We start from the raw sequence: 23,697 nt of genomic DNA, 5'->3' as shown, positions 1-23,697 counted from the left end.
CCAGACTGGAATGAATAAGTGCGACAGTAAGAGTTTTTGCAGTTTCAAAGGTGAGAAAAGGTCGGATTCTGGAGATGTTTTTAAGATGCAGTTAACATGACGAGTGAGTGATTGGATACAGGGAATAAAGAAAAGTTCTGTGTCAAATAAGACAGCGACAGTGCTGCTTGGGAGTTATGGCTAACTCCTTATGCCACAGCTTCCCCATCAAATCAGTGGCCTCATAGCTGAAAGAAGTAAAGACCAACTTGGAAGACTGGATACCTGAGGCTTAAGAAGTCAGGTACGAGCAAGCACAGTTCAGTATAATGTGTTTTTTTTATCCAATTCCATCCCTCCATTTTTTATGTTTTGTTTTTGGCGAAACCTCAGAATATAGTAAAAAAATTGTCATGGCAAACAAGGCACGTTCGATTCGAACCAATTTTATTCAGACCATTTTATCATTTGACTAAATCCATCGTCACTCATCTACCCAACATAATCAGTTCACATGAATGCTCAATGTTAATGGGCATCTGGCTCCTTCTTCATGGCTAATACTTGTACAACCTTTCTTGAACTTCTCTATCCACTCATTATTGCTTGAAATCAGACATTGTATTTTTTTACATTTTATGTCTAATTTCAGCAAAAATTAGAAATACTAGACTTCCAAAAATGTGATTGTTTATTTCACTTGAAAAACACTAGTCGAGCATTGAAACACGTTGTGGAAATAAAGACCGTTCAACTCTTCTTTGTCCCAAGGATTCTTCATTAAAGCTGCACAGCCTGATACATGCATGTGCCTTGGAGTGTTATCTAATGTGAATAAAGTGCTTTAGTAAGGTTTCTTCTATTACATTTATATCAGGCCATATATCAATTTCAAAAAAATAATTTCCTTCTAAAATGCAAAATACACCAATGTATTTTAGATCATACAATAGTCCTAAAAAAAACACATACAACATATTTGGTCATCGATGCAAACCACACATTTAGAAATAAATCCATGGGTGTACAAAAGTAAAAACTTTATTTATTTAAAATGTATTAAACATGAAATTGAAAGCATGTATTCTTGCTTTTGTTGGAAAGTTTATGGGAAATAAAGAGAAAAGAATACATATAAAATATGTATACTAAAGTATAAACAAAAATGACAAACAGTATTAAATTCATAGGCTGTTTACAATACATAAAATTTGCATACATATAAAATACAAAATATTCTAAAAACATAAAATAGACTGTATAAATAAAGTTACTAGATCATTAAACCAAGACATTGTGGATGAAAAAGACTTACATAAACTATGGATACAATCAGAGGTAACTATTTTAAGGAACAATGGGCTCCCCTTTTTTATATTTTATTTTTACACTCATGCAGTTGACTTTAGGTGGAAAGGAGACTTTGGTAAGAAAGGCTTAGGATTAATTAAATAGTTTTTACTAGAATCCTGGCGTAAAAGAGTTTGAAATGTTACAAAATTTTTGTGGAACTCATAACTGCACAAAAATTTGCAAACATTAGAATTTTTGCACCAGTCAAATTTGAACAAAAATGTTGCGGGAAGAGGCATGGCTGAATACAGCTGGTTAATTTATCATAATTTGTGCCACAAAGGTTTCATGTAGAGAGATTCCAAAAAGGAGAAGGTCCCTTAAAAGTTATCTTTGGTAAATAATTACGATATCCAGTTGGACTGAGGTACCAAGGGCCCGCCAGTAACCAATTCCAGGGCCCCACTTTTCACCTACAAGCAAATGTGACATTATCCTCAATCACAAATTTATATAACAATGAACTAGGTAGTATTTCAAGTATGTTGTTTCCAGTACTGCTCATATAAGAGGGTTGTGGCCACTCTTACACAAGGGCCCACCGGAGGATTCTCCTGTTCTCTTTTGGGCCAGTCCAAGCCTGATAGTATCTTCCCATCTGTCCCATCTGTGACATTCGACTCACTTTGGCTTTCCACAACTTCAAAGATCCCAAATCTTTCCAAGGTTACAAGAAGATGTCTTAAAATTCAAAAATTTCCCAAAATTTGAAAGAAGCAGGGTCAATATAACTCCATCAACTCAATATTCGTTCACATATCCATCTACCTAAAGTACACTTGATGGGTCAGATAATTAGCCACACTGCTGGACTACTTGATATTTGTTGCAATCTTTCAAGAAAAGTATCGTAGGGATAGTCCGGCCATTGACTGACCTTAAAGCTTTGTAAGGTATGTTAAAATAAGGCATGAGTACCAGCTTGAATTCAACTTTCAAGTCCTCCTTCTTCGAAACATCATCATTGTGGCGAATGTAATCATCTTAATATTAACAACAGTAGAAGAGTCTGTTGATTTTTGAGGTAAAGTGACCAGTGTTTTAGAATTGTCCACGGCCATTAAGTCATTCACATTGAGATAACAAGCTTGAGCAACCCGAGAATCACAAGTAAACTATAAGACATTGCCCCAGAGTAGAGGCTTCCGGCACCGTTGTAACACTTCCTCTTAATTTCCACACTGATACCGTCTCCCTTTATAGAACTGCTCTCCATGGCACAAGTATTCTCTGTAGCGCATCCACCAAAAAAGAGGTTTGAATTAGTGGATCCTGTAAATAAAAAATATTTATGTGAAAAAAAATCTTTTTTTTAGTTTCTATTTTTTTTAAATATACTACATCAGTTTACAGGATTAAGCCATATTTCACCCAAAATTCTGCCTGGTTCCTGTTGCAGTCCTACATGCGACCAAACATCTTGATTGTGTGATTGTCATTTGAGATTTAATTAGATTTATTAGCTTAATTAGAAAATTCTCAATTATCAAACCATTGTAAATCACTATTTCCCCGGCTGCTTCATTACCATTTTATTGTGTGTTGACACATTGAGTGAGAAACTGCAGCTCCATCCCCCTCCTTTCCCTTCCTCTCCTTTCCCCCCTTCCTCTCCTTTCCCACCTTCCTCTCTTCACTATCCTATATTTACTGCTTTATACTAAATAGATTATTTTGATGAGAGAACCTATCATCAGGAAAGAAATGATATGCTGCCTAAATATGAACATAACCTTTCCCATTGCAAAACATATTGCATGCCATTGAGACTCTTTCTGCTGTGATGAAAGAACCATGTCATGTGCTCTCAGCCAATCACTACTTCCCTCGGCTGTTCCGTTACCATGATATCATGTTTTAATACATTGAGTGAAAAACTGCAGCTTCATCTCCCTCCTATCCCTACCTCTCTTCTCTTTACAGCCTCCTATTTACTGTTTTACAGTTTCTGTACATTTATAAAGAACTTATAAGCAAGTAATAGAAAAACAGGCTTCTGAAATATGAGGAAGATACTTTTTCCCCTAATAAGAAATACTACAAACTTTTCTGTGTGATGATAGAACTGTGTTGTGTGCTCTGAGCCAATCTCTACCTCCCACGACTGCTTTGTTATAATGATATTGCGTTTTAACTCATGGAAGGAGAAACTGCAGCTTCATCTTCCTCCTATCCTTTTTCTCCTCTCCTTACTGCTTTCTACTTACTGCTTTACTCTACATTTACACTTTTTCTGTGTGATGACAGAATTTTGTCGTGTGCTCTGAGCCGATCTCTACCTTCCCTGCCTGCTCCATTACTATTATATTGTGTTTTGACACATTAAAGGAGAATCTGCTGCTGAATCCCCCTCCTATCCCTTCCTCTCCTCTCCTTACTGCTTTCTACTTACTGCTTTACACTAGAGAGTTTCTGTACATTTCCAAAGAACCTGTAGGAAAGAAACAGAAAAATAGGCTTCTCAAATGTGAGAAAGATAGACTTTCCCCTAAAAAGAAATACTACATGTCATAGTGAAACTTTTCCGTGGGATGATAGAACTGTGTTGTGTGCTCTAATCCAATTGCTACCTTCCCTGCCTGCCCCATTACTATTATATTATGTTTGGCACATTAAAATAGAAACTGCAGCTGCATCCCCCTCCTATCCCTTCCTCTCCTCTCCTAACTGTCTTCTATTTACTCTTTAACACTAGATAGCTTTGTTGTATATGTTTGGCATATTAAAATAGAAACTTCAGCTGCATCCCCCTCCTATCCCTTCCTCTTCTCTCCTGTCTTCTGTTTACTCTTTAACACTAGATAGTTTTGTTGTATATTTACAGAGAACTTGCAGGCAAGAAAGAGAAATAGGGGCTGCATAAATGTGAAGAAGATGCCATTTACCCTTATAAGAAATATTACAAGGTGAAGAAGATGTCATTTACCCTTATAAGAAATACATTATATTCACATGTGATTTTTATTTGTGTAAAAATATAATGGTGCATTATGAAGATATATAACACCAGAAATAAACTGCACTCACCTAATGTTGTACTTGCTGAATACCGCACGCAGCGTATCTGACCTCCAGTGCAGGCTGATACATTTTTAATATCACAGGGCTCCATCAAGGTTTCCACGTAGGAAGGGCATGCTAACCCATTCAAAGTGTAATTTTCCACTGGTACTGTGCCGTACAAAATAAAATCAGGAAGAATATAAGGCAAAGATGTTGCAAAGCTGTAGCACAGCTACACTGCATGTTCCCTGCGGTTATTCACAGTTCACCCTTAGTAGTCTCCTACATTTCAAATATCAATCTATCAGTGCAAATAGGGAATAAACCGATGTCTTACAGATGGGTGTGGACGTAGTGCAGTTGTTAGTGAAACAACATGTTGTTGCTGTCGCGGTTGTTGTGTACAGACCGGTCACACTTGCGTTATTTGAACATTCACTGATAGCCACACAGGACCTGATGTAGTTAAAGCTTGTCCAGCGGTATCCTGAAAATAAGAAGAGTTCAGTCAGTCAAGGCTGCAACATTTAAAGGGACAATAAACCTAAAAGTCAATGTTCTCACCATGTGTTGCACAGTAAAATGCATTCTATTATTTCCTTTTATCAGCCATTTTCCATAAGGCTGCTTGAATGGAATCTAGAAGTTACTCCAAATTTGGGTTTCATGGGTAGTAGATAGGGTTGGGCGAACCCAAAAAGTAAAATTTGGTGTCCGTACTGAACATCTACAGTTCTGGTGTTTCCCACGCTGACAGCGTGACAGCGCAGGAAACACAGGCTCTCATCGGTTGTAATTGCATTGCCGCGATCAGAGCGCTGTGACATCATGCTGACAGGTGTCAGATCTAGATAATAGATATATGGATAGATAGATCATAGATATATATATATATATACAGTCATGGCCAAAAGTATTGAGAATGAGACAAATAGTAATTTTTCCAAAGTTTACTGCTTCATTTTTTGTAATGGCAATTTGCATATACTCCTGAATGTCAAAGAGTGATCAGCTTAACAGCAATTACTGTACTTGCAAAGTCAATATTTGCCCATAAAATGAACTTTAACCCCCAAAACACATTTCAACATCATTGCAGTCCTGCCTTAAAAGGAGCAGCTAACATTGTTTTAGTGATTGATCCATTAACACAGGTGTGGGTGTTGATGAGGACAGGGCTGGCGATCAATCAGTCATGATTAAGTAAGAATGACATCACTGGACACTTTAAAAGGAGGCTGGTTCTTGTTTCTCTTCAGTTAACCATGGTTATCTCTAAAGAATCACGTGCAGCCATCATTGCACTGCACAAAAATGGCCTAACAGGGAAGAGTATTGCAGCTACAAAGATTGCACCTCAGTCAACAATCTATCGCATCATCAAGAACTTCAAGGAGAGAGCTTCCATTGTTGTCAAAAAGGCTCCAGGGCGCCCAAGAAAGACCAGCAAGCGCCAGGACCGTATCTTAAAACTGTTTCAGCTGCGGGATCGGACTACCAGCAGTGCCGAGCTTGCTCAGGAATGGCAGCAGGCTGGTGTGAGTGCTTCTGCACGCACTGTGAGGCGGAGACTCTTTGAGCAAGGGCTGGTTTCAAGGAGGGCAGCAAAGAAGCCACTTCTCTCCAGAAAAAACATCAGGGACCGACTGATATTCTGCAAAAGGTACAGGGAGTGGACTGCTGAGGACTGGGGCAAAGTTATTTTCTCTGATGAATCCCCTTTTCGATTGTTTGGGACATCTGGAAAACAGCTTATTCGGAGAAGAAGAGGTGAGCGCTACCATCAGTCTTGTCTCATGCCAACTGTAAAGTATCCTGAAACCATTCATGTGTGGGGTTGCTTCTCAGCCAAGGGAATCGGCCCACTCACAGTCTTGCCTAAAAACACAGCCATGAATAAAGAATGGTACCAGAATGTCCTCCAAGAGCAACTTCTCCCAATCGTCCAAGAGCAGTTTGGCGCCCAACAATGCCTTTTCCAGCATGATGGAGCACCTTGCCATAAAGCAAAGGTGATAACTAAATGGCTCATGGAACAAAACATAGAGATTTTGGGTCCATGGCCTGGAAACTCCCCAGATCTTAATCCCATTGAGAACTTGTGGTCAATCATCAAGAGACGGGTGGACAAACAAAAACCAACAAATTCTGGCAAAATGCAAGCATTTATTATGCAAGAATAGACTGCTATCAGTCAGGATTTGGTCCAAAAGTTGATTGAGAGCATGCCAGGGAGAATTACAGAGGTCTTGAAGAAGAAGGGGCAACACTGCAAATATTGACTTGCTGCATTAACTCATTCTAACTGTCAATATAACCTATTGGTACTCATAATATGATTGCAATTATATTTCTGTATGTGATATAAACATCAGACAAACACTAATAAAAACCAGAGGCCAGCAGATCATGTGAAAATATAATTTTGGTGTCATTCTCAAAACTTTTGGCCATGACTGTATATATATAAACACACTGCTCAAAAAAATAAAGGGAACACTCAAATAACACATCCTAGATCTGAATGAATGAAATATTCTCATTGAATACTTTGTTCTGTACAAAGTTGAAAGTGCTGACAACAAAATCACACAAAAATCATCAATGGAAATCAAATTTATTTACCAATGGAGGCCTGGATTTGGAGTCACCCCCAAAATTAAAGTGAAAAAAGACACTACAGGCTGATCCAACTTTGATGTAATGTCCTTAAAACAAGTCAAAATGAGGCTCAGTATTGTGTGTGGCCTCCACGTGCCTGTATGACCTCCCTACAACGCCTGGGCATGCTCCTGATGAGGTTGCGGATGGTCTACTGTGGGATTTTCTCCCAGAGCTGGACTAAAGCATCCGCCAACTCCTGGACAGTCTGTGGTGCAACGTGACGTTGGTGGATGGAGCGAGACATGATGTCCCAGATGTGCTCAATAGGATTCAGGTCTGGCGAACGGGAGGGCCAGTTCATAGCTTCAATGCCTTTATCTTGCAGGAACTGCTGACACACTCCAGCCACATGAGGTCTGGCATTGTCCTGCATTAGGAGGAACCCAGGACCAAACACCAGCATATGGACTCACAAGGGGTCTGAGGATCTCATCACGGAAACTAATGGCAGTCAGGCTACTTCTGGCGAGCACATGGAGGGCTGTGCAGCCCTCCAAAGAAGTGCCACCCCACACCATTACTGACCCACTGCCAAACCGGTCATGCTGAAGGATGTTGCAGGCAGCAGATCACTCTCCATGGCATCTCCAGACTCTGTCACGTCTGTCACATGTTCTCAGTGTGAACCTGCTTTGATCTGTGAAGAGCACAGGGTGCCAGTGGCGACTTTGCCAATCCTGGTGTTCTGTGGCAAATGCCAAGCGTCCTGCACGGTGTTGGGCTGTGAGCACAACCCCCATCTGTGGATATCGGGCCCTCATACCACCCTCATGGAGTCAGTTTCTAACCGTTTGTGCATACATATGCACATTTGTGGCCTGCTGGAGGTGATTTTGCAGGGCTCTGGCAGTGCTCCTCCTGTTCCTCCTTGCACAAAGGCGGAGGTAGCGGTCCTGCTGCTGGGTTGTTGCCCTCCTACGGCCACCTCCATGTCTCCTGGTGTACTGGCCTGTCTCCTGGTAGCGCCTCCAGCCTCTGGACACTACGCTGACAGACACAGCAAACCTTGCCACAGCTCGCATTGATGTGCCATCCTGGATAAGCAGCACTACCTGAACAACTTCTGTGGGTTGTAGAGTCCGTCTCATGCTACCACGAGTGTGAAAGCACAACCAGCATTCAAAAGTAACCAAAACATCAGCCAGAAAGCATTGGTACTGAGATGTTGTCTGTGGTCCCCACCTGCAGAACCACTCCTTTATTGAGGGTGTCTTGATAATTGCCAATAATTTCCATCTATTGTCTATTCCATTTGCACAACAGCATGTGAAATTGATTGTCAATCAGTGTTGCTTCCTAAGTGGACAGTTTGATTTCACAGAAGTTTGATTTACTTGGAGTTATATTCTGTTGTTTAAGTGTTCCCTTTATTTTTTTGAGCAGTGTATATAAGTATATAGATAGATATATAGATAGATAGATAATAGATAGATAATATATAGATGATAGATATATTGATAGATATATGGATAGATAATAGATAGATAGATAGATAGATAAATAGAAAGATAGGTAGATAGGTAGAAATATAGATAGATAGATAGATAGATAGATAGATAGATAGATAGATAGATAATAGATATATGGATAGATATATGGATAGCTAGATATAGAGATAAGAGATAGATATACAGATAGATATAAATATGTTTTGGTACTGTTCTGGTACCTGAACCTGAACTTTAAAACAATTGTTCGGTGTTTGGCTATATAAACTGAACCTGAACAGTGATGAGTTCACCCATCACTAGTAGTAGATCAAGAAATGCCCTGTGAGGGGACTCTTGGAAGTTTGGGTTCACTTTGTCGAAAGTTTGGTTCGGGTACCAGAACTCTACCCAAACTCCATAGAAATCAATGATGACCCAAACTTTGGAGCTGAGAAATCTCTTTCTCTCTACTCCCTGGACTCCCGAACTGTAAAACGGGCTTCCAGGAGACGTCCATGTTCATAGTTCAGCACCAGTTCCGCTCATCTCTATTAGTGATATCATTCCTAGTAACATCCTGATTGGTCTAACATTATTTAAAAAGACCCATCATTTGCTATAAATATGATTTTTTTTAACCTGGTGTAAATGCTGCCACTCTCCTCAATTCAGCATGGTTTTTCTTTTGTCCCTACACCTCTCCATTCACAAGATTTGGACCTTTCTTCCTTGCATGAAACTCAATTTTTTTTAAACAGTGGACAGTTGTCTTCAACTCTTTTCAGTGGGTGTCTACTTTACGATCATAACATTAGGGATGAGCGGACCAGTGGAAGTTCGGGTTCTGATACCCAACCCGAACTTTATTCCAAAGTTGAGTTCAAGTACCAGAACTGTGCCCAAAACCAGAACCCGAACCCCATTGAACTCAATGGGGACCCAGACTTTTGAGCTAGACGATTTCTCTCTCTCTTTCTCTCTCTGCAAGGGGCTTCCCCCGTAACTCCGAACATTGCAACAAACTTCCTGGAGAAGCCTGTGTTTGGCATTTAGCACAGGACACTAACTGTCTGGTACGAACCGCAAACTTTTAAGTTTGGGTTCGCCCATCTCTATGTAACATATCTAAAGATCTATGGTGGTGGAAAAAGGGAAGCTCTAAATTTCAAAAATCTTTAGGGTGCTTGAGACCTTGAGGAATAAAAGCATATGTCAGGTGAGCACTGTCCATAGTCACCTGGCAGCTCCAAAATGGATGCCACAAACAGACTTGGCTCAAGCTACTCCATTTCCCAGATACCTGGTCTTCTCTTCACCCTGTACATGGATCTGGACTTACAAAGAGGTCCCTGGGCTAGAGGCACAGAGTCAGCTGCTATTCGGTGGCACAAGCTGGCAAGAGGGATAGTGAGATAGCCGGATCAGATGCAGGAGGTCACGTCAGGAACAGAATCATAAAACAAGTGGGTAGTCAAATATGTCAAATATCAAGCCAAGGTCAAAGAATGGGAATAATCAGGACAGAACACAGGATCACAGAATAGGGGTCTGAACCAGGTAAGCAGAACTATTGACTGGCAGTGGGAACTGGCTCTCATGGGTTAATATAGTTAGAGCCCCACTCAGTGCTGACAGAAGCTAGAAATCCAAATCAACAAGATTAATCTCGTAGCTTCTGGACTAACCAAAGCCACAAGTCCCAGGAATAATATAAGATAGATGCTGCCAAGCATCACTGGCAACAAGGGTATGGCGCCACCTAGCGGCTGAATCAGAGATAGCACAGATGTTACAATGTGTGTTACTCATAGAGTTACCTCTGGTGCGAATCACCATAGTCCCGCAGACGTCACTAATGGAAGGACAGTCCTGTACGCTCCCAGTACAAGGTGTGTCACTGAAGCCGGTGCACTGCATACACTGCAAGGAGTGACCTAGAAGACAAGAAGATATGTCAGAGTAGTGTATTTGTCCAGTCTTGGAGACATCTCTCTATTGAAAAACCTATTTACATTTTAATGCAAAATAGAAGTAAATTTTAAGTCGTTTACAACTTTGGATATGCCTTTGTATGGCGGTCAATAATGGGCTCTATGACTGTGCAGACATGGGATAGGTGCCCAACTCCCAGAGCAAGTACTGATTGCTCTGCATGCGGGCCTTATACAACCACTTCTTTTCCCATTGGTCCCAGAAATCATGTGATTGCCTCTTGACAGGTCCTATGACCATGGGTCCAACTAAAGAGAGACAGTTGGCACTTGTCAGGTTCATCTTCCCCTATAGCTGGGGATGCATTCATAATTCTAGTAACAGGGGAAATAACAGGGCAAATAATAATAATAAAATAAAATGTAACTTGACAATTCAAGGATTAGTGATACTTTAGAGAAAAATAAAGCTGGCCTGCTGGGATTTCCACCGAACCCGAGAAGGGGGCTCAGAAATGGCGGGAGAATGAATTAGTGACTGGGCATGTGGGTCACTGCTCATTTTGTTGTCTATGGGCCTGCAAAAGCTAGAAGTACACAGCATTGCCAACTCCCTGCTCTTGAGTTTGGAAACCACTTTAAGGCCAATAAAAATATTCTGTCCATTGGGAGGGAGTGGGGATGGGACACTTTATGAAAAATAAAGTACAAATTTAAAAAAAAAAAAAATCATAATTTATAATATAAAATCATGTAAGGGATGTTCTTTTACTTTGGAGATCGCAGCAAAAATTTGAAGGAAGACATTAAAAAAGTAATTAAAGCAGTAAATAAACAACCGCCAATCATATAAAAAAACACAAACTCAGTGACATTAACTGGGGTATTTAATGTATCAAAATACAGTGGGTACGGAAAGTATTCAGACCCCTTTAAATTTTTCACTCTTTGTTTCATTGCAGACATTTGGTAAATTCTAAAAAGTTCATTTTTTTCTCATTAAAGTACACTCTGCATCCCATCTTGACTGAAAAAAACAAATGTAGAAATTTTTGCAAATTTATTAAAAAAGAAAAACTGAAATATCACATGGTCATAAGTATTCAGACCCTTTGCTCAGACACTCATATTTAAGTCACATGCTGTCCATTTCCTTGTGATCCTCCTTGAGATGGTTCTACTCCTTCATTGGAGTCCAGCTGAGTTTAATTAAACTGATAGGACTTGATTTGGAAAGGCACACACCTGTCTATATAAAACCTCACAGCTCACAGGGCATGTCAGACCAAATGAGAATCATGAGCTCAAAGGAACTGCCCAAGGAGCTGAGAGACAGAATTGTGGCAAGGCACAGATCTGGCCAAGGTTACAAAATAATTCATGGATTACTCAAGGTTCCTAAGAGCACAGTGGCCTCCATAATCCTTAAATGGAAGTAGTTTGGGACCACCAGAAGTCTTCCTAGACCTGGCCATCCAGCCAAACTGAGCAATCGTGGGAAAGAGCCTTGGTGAGAGAGGTAAAGAAGAACCCCAAGATCACTGTGGCTGAGCTCCAGAGATGCAGTAGGGAGATAGGAGAGCATTACACAAAGTCAACTATCACTGCAGCCCTCCACCTGTCGGGCCTTCATGGCAGAGTGGCCCAACAGAAGTGTGGCGCCCCAGAGGGTTCAGTCGCCACAGAGGTACTGCACCTCACCCAGAGGTGTGGTGTCTCCTTCTCTCAGGTAAGGGGGGAGTGCTGCCCGAACCCCAACACCCACATTCATCACTACACTGCTCAAGGCCGGCTGGAAGGGCAAGATGCATGTGCACAGTGCTGAGCCCTGTCCCTGGCTGGAGTGGGGGAAACCCAAAGGTAGGGGGAACCAGTAGTGGGTGTGGGTGGAGGAAGCAGTTTAGGGGAGCACCATTGTTGGAGATATAAAAAGGGAAGCCATCTTAGGGTGGCAGGACAGTCAGTCAGTGAGAGGAGAGAGTGAAGACAGTCTTGGGGCAGAGTCTCTTTAGGAGCTCTGCTCCACGAGTGGGGCCTAGTGCTAGAGGTGCAGGAGGGGAGCAGAGGATGAAGGCTCCGATCTATAGAAGGGATCCCAGGGGGTATGGCGAGTGCAGGACGGCATGCGTATGCCCCGAATCTGTCAGAAGACAGAGGGATCAGGCCGCAAGACCCTGGACCTGCCGTGTTACTCCAGGTCTCGGCTGGAAAAACTGGAGGCTTCTGGCTTTTATAGTTCAGTTGCCAAAGCCTCATTCTAATCTCCGTGAGGGTCAAGCAGGTCCGGGAACTCCAGTTTGAGAGGAGGGACTTCAGAGCACCCGAGCAGGACTAAGAGTGAGGAAGCGCAGGGCAGTAGGGAGAAGACCCCCCGTGAAGATGGTCTAGAGAGGAACACGAGAAAGTGGGGTTCCATCAGGTGCTCCTAACCTACCTGAGGAAGAGCTGAACCCCCGGTCTGGTGAACGCAGCGTGACGTGGGAGGCTGACACCTGTACAGTTCACCTGTGGAACTTACATAAGAACTGTGAGTAAAGACTCGGATGACTGCACCGCACTGCCTCCGTCCATTATTTCAGCTGCGCCATCTTTCCCCCTGCACTACAACGCCCAGCGCAACCAACAACACCTACACTGCCCTGGAGCTAGCTCTTCCTGTGGAGAGCCACACCATCCCTGCTGCAGTACCATCAGCTTCAGAGGACTGCTCCGCAGCGGCGGCTCCCTTTAGCCGCATTCCACAGGTGGCTTCACAAACTTTACAAATCCCCTATAAATAAAACCCCCCCTTTTGTTGAACACCCTGGGCCACGGACCGAGCCAGCCACCGTGATATCCCCCACCAGCATCCATAGGCCCGGCTGCCGAGCACCCCACGGCTCTGGGGGCGCGTCAGAAGCCTCTCCTCAGTACAAGACATATAAAACCCTGCATAAAGTTTGCTCAAAAACACACGAAGGACTCCCAGACTATGAGAAATAAGAATGTCTAGTTTGATGAGACGAAGATAGAACTTTTTAGTGATAATTCTAAGCGGTATGTGTGGAGAAAACCAGGCACTGCTCATCACCTGCCCAATACAACCCCAACAGTGAAACTAGGTGGTGGCAGCATCATGCTATGGGGGTGTTTTTCAGCTGCAGGGACAGGACGACTGGTTGCAATTGAAGGAAACATGAATGCGGTCAAGTACAGAGATATCCTGGATGAAAACCTCTTCCAGAGTGCTCTGGACCTCAGACTTGGCCGAAGGTTCACCTTCCAACAAGACAATGACCCCAAGCACACAGCTAAAATAACAAAGGAGTGGCTTCAGAACAACTCTGTGACCATTCTTGACTTGCCCAGCCAGAGCCCTGACCTAAACCCAATTGAACATCTCTGGAGAGACCTGAAAATGGCTGTCCACCAACATTCACCATCCAGCCTCACGGAACTGGAGAGTATCTGCAAGGAAGAATGGCAGAGGATCCCCAAATCCAGGGGTGAAAAACTTGTTGCATCATTCCCAAGAAGACTCATGGCTGTACTAGCTCAAAAGAGTGCTTCTACTCAATACTGAGCAAAGGGTCTGAATACTTATGACCATGTGATATTTCAGTTTCTCTTTTTTAATAAATTTGCAAAATTTCTACATTTCTGTTTTTTTTCAGTCAAGATGGGGTGCAGAGTGTACTTTAATGAGAAAAAAAAATGAACTTTTTAGATTTACCAAATGGCTGCAATGAAACAAAGAGTGAAAAATTTAAAGGGGTCTGAATACTTTCCGTACCAACTGTAAGTGTCAAAAAATTGTGGAACAAATACAATCCTTTTCTGAATCTGTTTTCTCTTCTATAGTAAATTTCACAGTCATCTAAAAAGCTGTCAAGTATGAAAAAAGGCCGTGGGTGATGTTCACACGAAGAAGCTCAGGTTAGAGAACTGGAAAAACAAATTTATGCAATGTGAGAGAGGAGTGAATTTGTAATGCAAGTTTGAAAAAATAAATATTTTTAGTAATTCTTATATTTTAGCAACTTATATTCACTTCATTTTGGACAATGCAGATGGGACAGAGCAAAAGTGATTTTTGAAATTAACCTGCAGTCCTATGTAAAATTTCAAGGGATACATTACAACTATCTGATGAGTTGCACAAAACTACTAGTAAAAGTAGCAAAGTTGAAATGGTCTTCCATTCATTGTGCAGCTGCACAGGGGCCCAATGAGGAAGACCTGTGTAGACATCTTCTTCTGATTCACTACATTAGACGGAGCACCTTCCTGGCATCTGTGCTCAGTAGATGCGTTTGTCCCAGAACTCAAACTCCCAACCTCTAGCACTGCAGTCAGAAACTTTTTTTGTAAACTACAAACAGCACTGCTAAGTATAGGGGAATTCTCTCTGCCTAAAGTTTTAAATGGTATTCTTCTTCTTTACAGGCATATTGTATTGTACTTATACGTAGGCATACATCTTTTTATACCAGTACTTCTTTATATACCTGTATGTTAGGGGTAAAATAAAAGACAGAATTTTTGTTCCTGTTTAAATGAGGAAAAAAGAATAATTGATTTCTTTATACACTTTTTTAATATAAATAAACAATACATATATGAACAATACAAATCAGTAAATAGCATGCACATATTTAATATGTCTGTAATCATTCAATCCTGCAAAATACTATGAATATGTTGTTTATGATGATCAGTAAATGGCCCTAAAGCAAAGTGAAGATAGAGGAAGAGGACATTGTGTACTTTGATGAAGTAGAGAAGAAGTTGGAGGGAGCTGCGGCGGCGGCGATGGGACAAGTGAACGGAGAGAAGAATATTATTATTTATTTATATTTTTACCCCTGTGTATCACTCTACAATTCAGAAGCTCTATCTATCTATTATCTATCTATTATCTATCATCTATCTATTATCTATCTATTATCTATCATCTATCTATTATCTATCTATTATCTATCTATTATTTATCTATTATCAATCTATTATCTATTTATATGCAATAAATCTATCTATACTAGCTACTGAGACCGTTCTTCGCCCGGGTGGCAAGTAGTTTTATTGGTATATTGTCTCCCATGCTGGTATCCTGTTAGGTGCTGCCCTCATCCCTATCCTGGTATGCATGGCACCGCTCACCCTCAATCCTGGTACGCATGGCACCCCTAACCCTCAATCCTGGTACGCATGGCACCCCTCACCCTCCATCCTGGTATGTATGGCACCCCTCACCCCCAATCTTGGTACGCATGGAACCCCTCACCCTCAATCCTGGTATGATTGGTACACCTAATCCCTATCCTGGTATGCATGGCCCCTCATCTGAATCCTGGTATGCATGGCCCCCCCTGATCCCTATCCTGGTATGCATGGTACCCCTCATCCCACAATCCTGGTATGCATGGTACCCCTCATCCCACAATCCTGGTATGAATGGTACCCCTCACCCATCAATCCTGGTATGCATGGTACCCCTCACCCCTTAATCCTGGTATACATGGCACCCCTCTTCCCATAATCCTGGTATGCATGGTCCCCTCACCCCAATCCTGGTATGCATGGCACCCCACCATCCCCAATCCTGGTATGCATGGCACCCCCCATCCCCAATCCTGGTATGCATGGCACCCCTTATTTCAAATCTGGTTTACATGGCACCCCTCATCCCAATCCTGGTATGCATGGCACCGCATCTCTCATCCTGGTATGGATGGCACCCCTCATCCCAAATTTGATATACATGGTACCCCTCATCCCAATCCTGGTATGTATGGCACCCCTCATCCCCCAATCCTGGCATGCATGGCACCCCCATCCCCCAATCCTGGTATGTATGGTACCCAATCCCTCATCCTGGTATGCATGGCTTTTTCATCCCCAATCCTGGTATGTATGGCCCCCTCATCCCTATCCTGGAATGCATGGCACTCCTCATCCCCCAATCCTGGTATGCATTGTACCCCTCTTCCCCCAATTCTGGTAAGCATGGTACCCCTCATCCCCCAATCCTGGTATGCATGGTACCCCTCATCCCCCAATTCTGGTATGCATGGTACCCCTCATCCCCCAATCCTGGTATGCCTGGTACCCTCACCACAATCCTGGTATGCATGGTCCCCTCACCACCAATCCTGGTATGCATGGCACCCCTCATCCCCCAATCCTGGTATGTGTGGTCCCCTCACCCCCAATCCTGGTATGCATGGTCCCCACGCCCCCAATCCTGGTATGCATGGTCTCCTCATCCCCCAATCCCGGCATGCATGGTCCCCTCATCCCCCAATCCTGGTATGTATGGTACCCCTCATCCCCCAATCCTGGTTTATATGGTACCCCTCATCCCCCAATCCTGGTATGCATGGTCCCTTCATCCCCCCAATTCTGGTATGCATGGTCCTCTCATTCCCAATCCTGGTTTGCATGGCCCCCTCATCCCTCAATCCTGGTATGTATGGTACCCCTCATCCCCCAATCCTGGTATGTATGGTTCCCCTCATCCCCCAATCCTGGTATGTGTGGCCCCCTCATCCCCAAATCCTTGTATGTGTGGCCCCCTCATCCCCAAATCCTGGTATGTATGGCACCCCTCATTCCTTTCACGCTGCACACATACAATAAAAAAACACTTATACTCACCTTTCTTCCCTGTGCTCCAGCTCTGCTGTGTCCTGTTCTGCCGGAGGCCGGGGGAGGAGTGAGGCACCGGAGCACCGCGCTGTCTGGCGCCATTTTGCTGAAGACACACTGCAAATGTGTCTTCAGTAAAATAGCGCCGGATAGCGCTATGCGCATGCGTCGATTCTGACTCCTTCACTCCTCCCCCGGTCTCCGGCTAGAAGAGAGGCGCCACGGCAATACTCCTCACGGTCAGGTAAGTATGAAAGTATTGGGCCATAGATCGCGGTATGCGTTCAGTGTCTACGCATACCCCGATCTCCAGCGCCATACACTGCTCTTACATGTAATGGCTCCATGCGTTCTTCTGTCTAGAGCCAGACTGCACGTCACGCATGCGCAGTCTATAAAGGCTTCAGACAGAGGGACGCTTGGCTGGTAATACGATAGATATCCATATATCTATCTATTATCTATCTATCTATTTATCTATCTATCATCTATCTATTATATAGATCGATTATCTATCTATCATCTATCTATCTATTATCAATTACCTATCTATTATCTATCTATTATCTAATCATTATGTATCTATTATCTGTTATCTATATATTATCTAACATCTGTCTATTATCTATTATCTATCTATTATCTGTTATCTATATATTAACTATATTCAATCTATCTATTATCTATCATCTATCTATTATCTACCTATTATATATTATTTATCTATTATCTATATATATATAATCAATATATCTATTATCTATCTATTATCTATCTATTATCCATTATCTATCTATTATCTATTATCTTTCTATCTATCTATCTATCTATCTATTATTTATCTATTATCTATCTATTATCCATCTACCTATTATCTATCTATTATCTATCATCTGTCTATTATCTATCTATTATCTATTATCTATCTATTATCTATCTATTATCTATCATCTATCCATCTATCTATCTATTATCTATCTGTTATCTATCTACTATTGATCTATTATCTATCTATTATCTATCTATTATCTAACCATTATCTATCTATTATCTGTTATCTATATATTATCTAACATCTATCTATTATCTATCTATTATCTGTTATCTATATATTATCTGTATTCAATCTATCTATTATCTATCATCTATCTATTATCTATCTATTATATATTATCTATCTATTATCTATATATATAATCAATATATCTATTATCTATCTATTATCTATCTATTATCCATTATCTATCTATTATCTTTCTATCTATCTATCTATCTATCTATCTATCTATCTATCTATCTATCTATCTATCTATCTGTTATTTATCTATTATCTATCTATTATCCATTTATCTATTATCTATCTGTTATCTATCATCTATCTATTATCTATCTATTATCTATTATCTATCTATTATCTATTATCTATCATCTATCCATCTATCTATTATCTATCTATTATCTATCTGTTATCTATCTATTATCTATCATCTATTATCTAGCTATTATCGATCTATTATCTATCATCTATCTATTATCTATCTATTATCTATTATCTATCTATTATCTATTATCTATCATCTATCCATCTATCTATTATCTATCTATTATCTATCTGTTATCTATCTATTATCTATCATCTATTATCTAGCTATTATCGATCTATTATCTATCATCTATCTATTATCTATCTATTATCTATTATCTATCTATTATCTATTATCTATCATCTATCCATCTATCTATCTATTATCTATCTGTTATCTATCTACTATTGATCTATTATCTATCTATTATCTATCTATTATCTATCTATTATCTAACCATTATCTATCTATTATCTGTTATCTATATATTATCTAACATCTATCTATTATCTATTATCTATCTATTATCTGTTATCTATATATTATCTATATTCAATCTATCTATTATCAATTATCTATATATTATCTAATCATTATCTATTATCTGTTATCTATATATTATCTAACATCTATCTGTTATCTATTATCTATCTATTATCTGTTATCTATATATTATCTATATTCAATCTATCTATTATCTATCATCTATCTATTATCTATCTATTATATATTATCTATCTATTATCTATATATATAATCAATATATCTATTATCTATCTATTATCTATCTATTATCCATTATCTATCTATTATCTTTCTATCTATCTATCTATCTATTATTTATCTATTATCTATCTATTATCCATTTATCTATTATCTATCTGTTATCTATCATCTATCTATTATCTATCTATTATCTATTATCTATTATCTATCATCTATCCATCTATCTATTATCTATCTATTATCTATCTGTTATCTATCTATTATCTATCATCTATTATCTAGCTATTATCGATCTATTATCTATCATCTATCTATTATCTATCTATTATCTATTATCTATCTATTATCTATCATCTATCCATCTATCTATTATCTTTCTATCTATCTATCTATCTATTATTTATCTATTATCTATCTATTATCCATTTATCTATTATCTATCTGTTATCTATCATCTATCTATTATCTATCTATTATCTATTATCTATTATCTATTATCTATCATCTATCCATCTATCTATTATCTATCTATTATCTATCTGTTATCTATCTATTATCTATCCTCTATTATCTAGCTATTATCGATCTATTATCTATCATCTATCTATTATCTATCTATTATCTATCTATTATCTATCATCTATCCATCTATCTATTATCTATCTATTATCTATCTGTTATCTATCTATTATCTATCATCTATTATCTAGCTATTATCGATCTATTATCTATCATCTATCTATTATCTATCTATTATCTATTATCTATCTATTATCTATTATCTATCATCTATCCATCTATCTACTATCGATCTATTATCTATCTATTATCTATCTATTATCTATCATCTATTATCTAGCTATTATCGATCTATTATCTATCATCTATCTATTATCTATCTATTATCTATCATCTATCTATTATCTATCTATTATCTATCTATCTATTATCTATCATCTATTATCTAGCTATTATCGATCTATTATCTATCATCTATCTATTATCTATCATCTATCCATCGTCTCTGCACCATATTCAGACAACTAATAACATGCAGCTTGATTTTCAGCCGTGTGCCCCTTTACTAAACATTGGGGGGCTAAACTGTGCTGTAAAGTAAATTGCTCACCTGAGGCGACACAGACGGCCAGAAACAACACAAGGGCGACTGTTGATCCCATACTGATGGTCGGCGCTCTGCTCCGGAGCCACGATGTACTGTGAGCGGCAGCAATATCCGTGTACTACAGATGAGCGTCTGTGTGACCACCCCAGGGCGAGCGCTGATTACGTGAGCAGTTACCTAGGAGGGAGGTGAATGTGGGGAGAGCAGGTTTTTAAGGCGTGTATCCACCAGGTATCTCTCCATGTGTCACATTCCACAGTCCTGACCGTCACAGGATGATTAACTCTGTCACTGCTGAGTTTCAGAAACCTATTTATTTGCATTGTAAAAACTAATTTTTAAATATATTTAAACATAAAGAGTCGACTCAAAACACGATTACGGTGATTCCAAACATGTCCAGTTTTTTATTATTCTAGTGATGAAAAAAAATGCAAAATTTGCAAAAAAAAATATTTTTTGGGTCATGTCGCCATATACACTGAGTACCGTAATATTTTCATTTTTTATTCGATGGAGCTTTATGACGGCTTATTTTTTACAGTCCAACACATAATTTTTATTGACACCATTTTGGGATAGATGTGGTGTTTTGTTTGCTTGTTACAACATTGTACTACAGCCACCAAAAAGACAAAATTTGGGCGTTCTTGAATTTTTTTCCATTACGGTATTTACCATTCGGGTTAATTGTTTGTATATTTTGATAAATCGGAGTTTACTGAACTCGGCAATACCAAATATGTGTATATTATTATTATTATTATTAATAACAATAATATTATTATTATTATTATTATTTTTATGTTAATTGGGGAAAAGAGGTGATTTGAACTTTTATGCTTTTTAAAAAAAAAAATGTCCATGTTTTTTAATACTTTTTTTTTACTTTTCACTGTTCTTGTCAGTCCCCTTAGGCGACTTGAAGCTGAGATCATCTAATCGCTTGTGCTATATACAGCAATTCCACAGCATTGCTGTAGATAGCACAAATCACAGTCTCCTTTGAAACCTGGCCGCAGATTAGTTTCAAAGGAGCTCTGTAATGACAAGTACGGGGGTCTTCAGCAGACTCCCTGCTGTCATAAAAACCCACCGTCGATCCGCGATCAAGTCAGAGGCGCGCCAATGTGTGTATGGAATGATTCGACCCTTTGCCGGCGTGTGCTAAACATGGACAGGGATATCAGAGTTTGACAGCGGCATTTAAAAGGTTAACAATCACAGGCAGAACTCTACACCATCCGCGATTGTTAAAGGCAGGTTCTGGCTGTAACACACAGCCACCACCTGTCGAGTGAGGGACAAGCCCGCTCCATACACCCGCTTCCGACTTACATCTACTGCGTCATGTAAAGGTTAAAACATTTTGTGTTGACCTCAAAATCTCTAGAGATCGAACACTTCTTACGGGTGAGAGTTTTCCTACTTGTATCAAGTCTAGACAATCTCCCGGGATGTGGAGGTCAAAGAGAGAGGAACCTCGCTCAAATCCGCTTCCGACTCTAAGTGCCAATTTATCCCTTTTTTTAAACATCCCCTTTAATGATGGATTTCTTCTAGAGAGATATATGGTCATACCTCCAAGCTTATTTTTCAAGTAGGTGTTCCAACACCTTAAAAGAAAAAACTTTTTTTGGGTGGAGCATCCCTTTAAGATTCCTCTCTCCAGTCTGGGTCAAAGACACTAGAAGAATGCAGTGATTAGTAACAGACTGCGCCCGAGGGTGGTTCTCACAGGTCGTCATTCTCAGTGTGACCTCAGCACCTTCACGTGAGGATAATCTATATCTATTCTTCCGTAACACACCCTATGGCCGCACCTACAGAAGTACCTTACATAGCTCGGAAAATGTGTCATGCAGAGCTCTAGGAAAGCTGGGGACTTTACGCCTGCTAAAGTGGCCATATGGTGGTCACCCAGTAGCTAGTAAATCACATTGGACAGTTACCTTTGGACAAGATGACATGTCGACAACCAGGGGGATCTTCTTTAAGATTTTCTCATTCATTCTCTAAACTAAAGCAATCCTGCTCACAGGCGTGCGCCACTAGGATTACCAGAAACAGTTAACAAAGGTATTTGTCTGACAGCTACATTGGTTACACTTAAAGAGTAACTCAACAATAATTTTTATCCTTCATGGAAAGTTAGGAAACTTTGCAATTGACCTTATTTGTTGATTTGTCTGCCTTCAGCTCCATTGACATCAGAACGTATTCATTTAGAGTACAGATGATGGCAGTGATGGGTCAGTCCACTCCTCTGCGTGCTATGCACAGAGTAGCTGCACACCAGCGTTTTTTTTTTTCTCAGCCGGGGAATCGGGCTAATTATGCAAATTCAACTCTTATCGGACTCTGATCAGACTCTGATCAAAGCTTGATCACAGTGGGATCTGATATTAGATGCCGTCACTGCCATCAGCTGTACTCCAAATGAGTATGTTCTAATATCAATGCAGCTGAAGGTAAATAGACTGGGGAAAAGACATGGGTTGAAAACCAATGTTCCTGCCTTCATCAATATCAAAACATACCTATTTGGCATACAGCTGATGGCAGTGATGGGTCAGATCGGCACCTGTGTCACTAATTTGGGGAAAAGCTGTTGCAGGAGATTTTTTGATATATTCTCTTATCAGGAAAGCAGAAGGCAAATAGAGGAAAAGCCGAGGATTGAAAGCCAATGTCCCTGCCTTAAGCTGCATTGATATTGGAACATACTCATTTGGAGTACAGATGATGGCAGTGATGGGTAAGCTCAGTACATGTGGCTCTAATTCTGGGGAAAAGCTGTTGCAGGAGATTGATCTGATAAGAGGAAACAGGCCCTGACTAGTGATGAGCGAGCGTGTTCATTTAACCCTTTCACTGAGCATGCTCGGGTGCTTATCGAGTAGCTTTGGCGTGAAAGGTGAAAGGGTTAAATGAGCACACTCGCTCATCACTAGTGCTGACCCATTACTGCCATCATCTATACTTCAAACAAGTACATATTAATATCAATGCAGCTGAAGGCAAATAGACTAGGGAAAAGCAGGGCGTTGGAAGCCAATGTGCCTGCCTTCAGCTTCATTTATATCAGAACGTACTGATTTGGAGTACAGCTGATGGCAGTGATGGGTCAGATTAGCACCTGTGTCACTAATTTTGGGGAAAAACTGTTGCAGAAGGTTATTCTGATAAGAGGAGGGGACCGGAGCTGACTAGAGATGAGCGAAACTGAACTGTAAAGTTCGGGATTCACACCAGACACCTAGCGTCCAGTGCTGAACTACGAACTTGGACTTCTCCCAGAAGTTCGTTTTAGTGTTCGGAGTTCCAGGAGAAAAGAGAGAGTGAGAGAGAGCCCTTACTACGATCATTTTACAGCCCTTTTACGGCACCAAAGTTCAGGTCTTCATTGATTTCCTTGGGGTTCGGGTTCAAGTTTGGGTAGAGTTCTGGAACCCGAACTAAACTTTGAACAAAAGTTCAGTCGAACCTAACAA

General features: G+C 40.2%; 1 protein-coding gene across 1 annotated transcript; it reads right to left on the bottom strand.

Annotated features, from left to right (window-relative positions):
* Window positions 1–1,063: 1,063 nt before the first annotated feature.
* LOC141173050 (phospholipase A2 inhibitor and Ly6/PLAUR domain-containing protein-like) lies at window positions 1,064–20,394 on the bottom strand. The gene is made up of 5 exons (XM_073657684.1): window positions 20,207–20,394; window positions 10,247–10,363; window positions 4,673–4,822; window positions 4,360–4,503; window positions 1,064–2,604 (listed from the first exon to the last, which is right to left on the bottom strand). The coding sequence occupies exons 1-5, from the start codon at window positions 20,256–20,258 to the stop codon at window positions 2,402–2,404; spliced, it is 666 nt and encodes a 221-aa protein (XP_073513785.1). The 5' UTR covers window positions 20,259–20,394; the 3' UTR covers window positions 1,064–2,401.
* Window positions 20,395–23,697: the final 3,303 nt, after the last annotated feature.

Source organism: Phyllobates terribilis, unplaced genomic scaffold, assembly GCF_046119375.1.
Source record: "Phyllobates terribilis strain yellow unplaced genomic scaffold, ASM4611937v1 Scaffold_12__6_contigs__length_324123572, whole genome shotgun sequence".
In the NCBI taxonomy this organism is placed as follows: Eukaryota; Metazoa; Chordata; class Amphibia; order Anura; family Dendrobatidae; genus Phyllobates; species Phyllobates terribilis.
This window is presented reverse-complemented; position numbering and strand designations above follow the sequence as displayed.